The 6,000-nt window shown below is 54.3% G+C and overlaps 1 protein-coding gene across 1 annotated transcript; it reads left to right on the forward strand.

Annotated features, from left to right (window-relative positions):
- The first annotated feature begins 830 nt into the window (after positions 1 to 830).
- KCNS2 (potassium voltage-gated channel modifier subfamily S member 2) lies at positions 831 to 4,145 on the forward strand. The gene is made up of 2 exons (XM_059392921.1): positions 831 to 920; positions 1,576 to 4,145. The coding sequence occupies exon 2, from the start codon at positions 1,619 to 1,621 to the stop codon at positions 3,050 to 3,052; it is 1,434 nt and encodes a 477-aa protein (XP_059248904.1). The 5' UTR covers positions 831 to 920; positions 1,576 to 1,618; the 3' UTR covers positions 3,053 to 4,145.
- Positions 4,146 to 6,000: the final 1,855 nt, after the last annotated feature.

Here is a 6,000-nt window from a genome sequence, read left to right on the forward strand (position 1 = left end):
CACACTGGGTGTCCATACAGAATTCCCCCAATGAACTCCTTGACTCCCTCCCAGGGGTGGTGCCTGCGATGCCACCCCTGGCAAGCTGAGATGATCTGACCTCAGGTTTCCCTGACCCTTTTCTTTCCTTCCCTCCCACTGCCTTTCCCCAACGCCCACCCCCAGCTTCAGGAAACTTTGCCTCAGGTCCCCAAAAGGGGAAAGCCGGGATTTCTCGAGCCCTGCCCTTCCCCCAGACTCATGCAAGCGGCCCCTCCTTCCCCAGCTAGACTCTCGCCCGGCACCCAGTGGGAAAAGGTCACCGTAGGCAGTCCCCTTCCTGCACCCTGGGAGAGGGAAGCGTGGCAATAACAGCTGTCACCGAAGGATGGGAAAGGTGCCGGCCATGTATCGAGCCGGGGGCGCAGAGGGGTCGCGGTGACGCGCCCGAGGAGAATCGCGAAGCCGACGCGGCGGCAGCTGCACCTCCCGAGTCTGGGCGGCGGCCGCGCCTGGTGCCGGGGCGCGTGGAGCTGTCCTTTCAGCACCACGGAGCTGCGTCCCAGCGCAGGGCCAAGTCGAGGCGCACCGGCTCCGCTCCCGCTCCGGCTCCCGCGGGCGCCCGCGGCGCGGGCTGTTGTCTCTCTCCGGGGCTGAGGGCATGCGGATCGAGAGAACGGGGCTCTGCAAGCGGCCGGGCCACGCAGCCACCTGTGAGCCTCCCGCAACTGCGGGCGGCGGCGGCGGCATCTCCGGCCGGAGACAGGAGGAGACGCTTGGCGGACCCCGCCCGCCGACCCGCCGGGCGCACACACAGGCGCACACACAGTCGCACCCGCGCGCACACGCACAGCCAGCTAGCAGCGGCGACCGCAGCGATGCTAACAAGCAGGTCGGGGAAGTTTCCCGCCGGCCTCGGCCGCGGGCCCCCGTGCTCGCAGGTAAGCGCTTCCAGAACGCGCAGGGCGAGCCCTGGCAGCTCTGCCGGGTAAGGCGCGGCGCACGCGGCTCCGGGGCACCGTGCCAGGCGGGCGGGGAGGCCTGGGGCGGGGGTCGAGGAAGCTCCAGTCTTGAGGGCTGGACGCAGGGGAAGCCAGGCTGGCCCCCTACCCAGAGGCCGGGTTTACAAACACGAGCGGTGTATTTCCCCGCCCCCCTCCCGAAGCTGTGCGCCCCCCACCTCGGCCCAGCCCTGTCCGTGCGCATCCCAGGTACAGTCCCGCATGTCTGCGGCGAGCGGGCGGGGGCGTCTCCTCCGCCCGCCTACGGGCAAGGTCAGCTCTCAGCCCCACTGGGCTTTCAAAGGCGGGGGGGGGGGGGGCCCCCCGCGAGGGAAAAGAGCGACAGGGGCCCCCCCCCCCCGGGGGGGGGGGTGGAGGCGCGGCCATGCCACTGAAAATACACCCTCTCCTCCCTAACCTTTCTTTGGGAAGGGGCCAAACCCCATGGAACCTTCCCCCTATCCCAGCGCTCTCACACCCTAGAGACCCGCCCGGGGAGGACTGGGGCTCGCCAGAGACGGGTGGGGAGAAAAGAAAGGGGCGCCCCGGCTGTGGGCGCTCGGCGCTCTCAAGACGTGGTTTCCTCCTCCTGCAGGTGTAGCGCCCCCGCGCGGCACGGGCTTTCGGGCGTCTCCAGCATGACCCGCCAGAGTCTGTGGGACGTGTCTGAGGCCAACGTCGAAGACGGAGAGATCCGCATCAATGTAGGAGGCTTCAAGAGGCGGCTGCGCTCGCACACCCTGCTGCGCTTCCCTGAGACGCGCCTGGGCCGGCTGCTCCTCTGCCACTCGCGCGAGGCCATTCTGGAGCTCTGCGATGACTACGACGATGTCCAGCGTGAGTTCTACTTCGATCGCAACCCCGAGCTCTTCCCCTACGTGCTGCATTTCTACCACACGGGCAAGCTTCATGTCATGGCCGAGCTGTGTGTCTTCTCCTTCAGCCAGGAGATCGAGTACTGGGGCATAAACGAGTTCTTCATTGACTCCTGCTGTAGCTACAGCTACCATGGCCGCAAAGTGGAGCCGGAGCAGGAGAAGTGGGACGAGCAGAGCGACCAAGAAAGCACTACTTCCTCCTTTGATGAGATCCTGGCGTTCTACAACGACGCCTCCAAGTTTGACGGGCAGCCGCTGGGCAACTTCCGCAGGCAGCTGTGGCTGGCGCTGGACAACCCTGGCTACTCAGTCTTGAGCAGGGTCTTCAGCATCTTGTCTATCCTGGTGGTGTTGGGGTCCATCATCACCATGTGCCTGAATAGCCTGCCGGATTTCCAGATACCTGACAGCCAGGGCAACCCAGGGGAGGACCCCAGGTTCGAAATTGTAGAGCACTTTGGTATCGCCTGGTTCACATTTGAGCTGGTGGCCAGGTTTGCTGTGGCCCCTGACTTCCTCAAATTTTTTAAGAATGCCCTCAACCTTATTGACCTTATGTCCATCGTCCCCTTTTACATCACTTTGGTGGTGAACCTAGTGGTGGAGAGCACACCTACCTTGGCCAACTTGGGCAGAGTGGCCCAGGTCCTGAGGCTGATGCGGATTTTCCGCATCCTAAAGCTGGCTAGACACTCCACTGGCCTCCGCTCCCTGGGGGCCACCCTAAAATACAGCTACAAAGAAGTCGGGCTGCTTTTGCTCTATCTCTCTGTGGGGATTTCCATCTTCTCCGTCGTGGCCTACACCATTGAAAAGGAGGAGAACGAGGGCCTGACCACCATCCCTGCCTGCTGGTGGTGGGCCACCGTCAGCATGACCACTGTAGGATATGGGGATGTGGTCCCGGGAACTACGGCGGGGAAGTTGACCGCCTCCGCCTGCATCCTGGCTGGTATCCTAGTGGTGGTACTGCCCATCACCTTAATCTTCAATAAGTTCTCCCACTTTTACCGGCGCCAAAAGCAACTGGAGAGTGCCATGCGCAGCTGTGATTTTGGAGATGGAATGAAGGAGGTCCCTTCCGTCAATTTAAGGGACTACTATGCCCATAAAGTTAAATCCCTCATGGCAAGCCTGACGAATATGAGCAGGAGCTCACCGAGTGAACTAAGTTTAAATGATTCCCTACATTAGCCGAGAGGACTTGTCACCCTCAAACCCACACTGCCGGGTTGCATCTTGTGCCTCCGACACAGTTCGGGCACCTTAGGGTTATGGCATAAGGAGTAGGCCCAGCCCCACAGGGGAGAGATGTATGGGCTATGCACCCCAGGTTGCTTCCCCAGCATTTAGAATCTTTTTTAGAGGGTGCTGCATTAGACATCATGCCTTTGCACCCTTCTGTGAAATGATACTCACTGGTCTTTGCTTCATGGGCATAAAAATGTTCCCCTTTCTGCCAGATGAGTACCACCCAGAATGCTAATTTTTCTGTGTATCTTGTGCTCTACTCTAGTGCTCGTGACCCAGTACTGTCTTGTGAGTTGTTTGTGCTCTTGTTTCTGAGGTTGTTGTGTGAGTTCTGTCCCAAAAGCCCCCACAGGTCTGTCCGGTGGAAACCCATCCGAGGGGATCAGCAAGGCTGTGATGAGATTTTGCTCAGTCATATAAAAACAAAATCTCAGTTCTTTATCCATTGCTTTCATTTAGTATTGTTACCAAAACAAAGAATCCGAAGTGGAGCACACGGGACCGATGCAAGTCCGTGAGTTGTTTTTACAAATTATCTGTAGCAATGTGGCTAGCATGGGTACCCCGGTTCACCTTTAGAATGATGTACACTAATGTTCATCTTTTAAATGTCACCTTTAGAGAATGTTACTCTGTTAAACATGTAGTGATGACTGAATTTTTTTTTTTTCCCCTAAGAAGAGAAGCATTAGGGACAGGCCTTCAGCTACACGTAGGCCAAATCGTGGAATATCTGAAGACCCTTCAAAGCCTGGCCTTCATCTTTCCAAGGGGGGGTCATAGAGATATTTATTTCTGGCTGAGGTTCCCAGTCTAGGCCATTTGATGAAAATTTGCTGTGTCTTATATATAAGCATGTTTTTGCAATATTTATTTTTTAAGATGTTTAGAAATAAGGTCCTGTTGTCTTTCTCAACTCAACAGAGGTTTACTGTTGTCTTCTCTCCTGGAGGCAAACATTACTGTGTTGCTAGCAAGAGCAGTAGCTTAGAAACTGTTGCTGGCTCTGGAAGCTCATAAAATGAGAGCCCCTTTCTTTCCCAGCAGAATTTACCTGGATCATTTTGCTTCTAGGATACAGTGGGTTATATATGATGCTCTCATTGCCCTGGAGTTCCTGGTATGACATGGAAACCTGGCAGTGTGGACGTGCGTGCTCAAAACAGAGACATGCATGAGTGACGTCTGAGTGGCTTCCGGGGTGGAAATATTGTAGCGCTTACTTCCACTTCAATGACCTTTTGTCGGGAGAGGGTGGGTTGAGGCCAGAAGCAAGGAGGGAGTTGTAAAACACAACACTGTTACTTCGCAAAATGTTGTCAATCACAAACTTCTTGAAAAGCTTACTGCTCCTTAAAAGACTTTTACATTTTTATATTTCCAAACTTGGGTTGAATGTTGAGAACCCTTTCCTTCTTCACAATGCCCTCTCTCCTCTTCTTCAGTCAAACTAGCCCACAATATGGTGAACGGAACCCGGGGCCCTTCGTAACGTACTTCTCCAGGTAATTGGGTGGCTCGTTAATTGGCTTCCATGATTGTTTGGGCTTTGGAAAGGGTGCTGAATCTAGGGGTCTAGGTGAGGCGTTAGGCAGGCTTTTTATCCAAGGTTTGGGCCTTCTCTACAGAGGTCTATTTTGTGTCTATGCTGGTAGAAGGAAACATATACCTCAGGGTCTTGTCAAAAGGCTTTGTTACTTAGAGTTGCTGTGGCTTCTACAGAGTGGGCAATTGGTTGGAGGAAAGCACTGGTCCCTTACACCCTTGAGTCTCCAGGTCAAATTCTTCCATGAGACTGGAGCTTCATGGGGGTGGGGGCTGGGAGGTGGCCTTTCCTAGTGCCTGGTGGTCTATCATCCACATCTCTTTGTAGATGAATCAGGAAAGGTGAGATGACGTGGGGGCAACTGGCTGCCAATCCGAAGAGCAGGGTTGTTTTTTAGAATTTGCATGTGGTGCACATGGAGCCCTAGGTTTAGCTCATGTTTCCAGCACTGGATGGCAGAGAATTTATGAGATTATCTCCAGTTGCACTATGGGCCAGCAAGGGTACAAACTTGTGGGGACTATTCAGTTTGGCAAGGATCAGGGTTCTCAGGTCACTGAGCATGGTAGTTTGTGATAAGCTGAAACAAAGAGAGGAGGCAGAATAACTCAGTCATTCTGATAAGTATTTTTCTCAACAGGCAGATTTTACCACCAAAAAAAGAGATAACCCCTAGTGGTCACTCTTCGCCAATACGAAAGCTAGAAAACTTGACTTTCCATTTTAGTAATGACTTGCATTTATTTGGTGCCTTTCCTTGGGGGAATCCCAAAGTGCTTTAGAGACTGTCTTTTTAACATCTCTTGTACATATTTATACACTTGTATACAATATAAACTTTGGTCACTTCTCAGAGTGAGAAGTTGCTAATAGCAATGACTTCTCCAAGTGGTGGTTTCAGATCAGAGGGAGAAAGAACAGCTCAGCTGGCTTGAACCCTGGAGTTAATTCCCACAAAGGATGGTGCCTGAAAGTGGCCTAGGGAGGAACAACCTTCCTTTCCTTCAAAGTACCATCAAGGTATGGAGTTTCCAAGCTCTCTGTTGGGCTCTGTCCAGGTGACATCTTACGTGGCAGGGTCTTCTGGTCTCTAAAACCAGTCAGGGAGGATCAGGTTAATTTTATGTTCTGTTTCTGGAGTTAAGAATACAGTTATGAGGGCGCCTGGGTGGCTCAGTGGGTTAAGCCGCTGCCTTCGGCTCAGGTCATGATCTCAGGGTCCTGGGATCGAGTCCCGCATCGGGCTCTCTGCTCAGCAGGGAGCCTGCTTCCGTGTCTCTCTCTCTGCCTGCCTCTCCGACTACTTGTGATTTCTCTCTGTCAAATAAATAAATAAAATCTTTAA

This window comes from Mustela nigripes, chromosome 3 (assembly GCF_022355385.1).
Source record: "Mustela nigripes isolate SB6536 chromosome 3, MUSNIG.SB6536, whole genome shotgun sequence".
Classification (NCBI taxonomy): domain Eukaryota; kingdom Metazoa; phylum Chordata; class Mammalia; order Carnivora; family Mustelidae; genus Mustela; species Mustela nigripes.

Bases quoted from the DNA above. Each gene is read 5' to 3' on its own strand.
- KCNS2 (XM_059392921.1), top strand. From the start codon at position 1,619: ATGACCCGCCAGAGTCTGTGGGACGTGTCTGAGGCCAACGTCGAAGAC.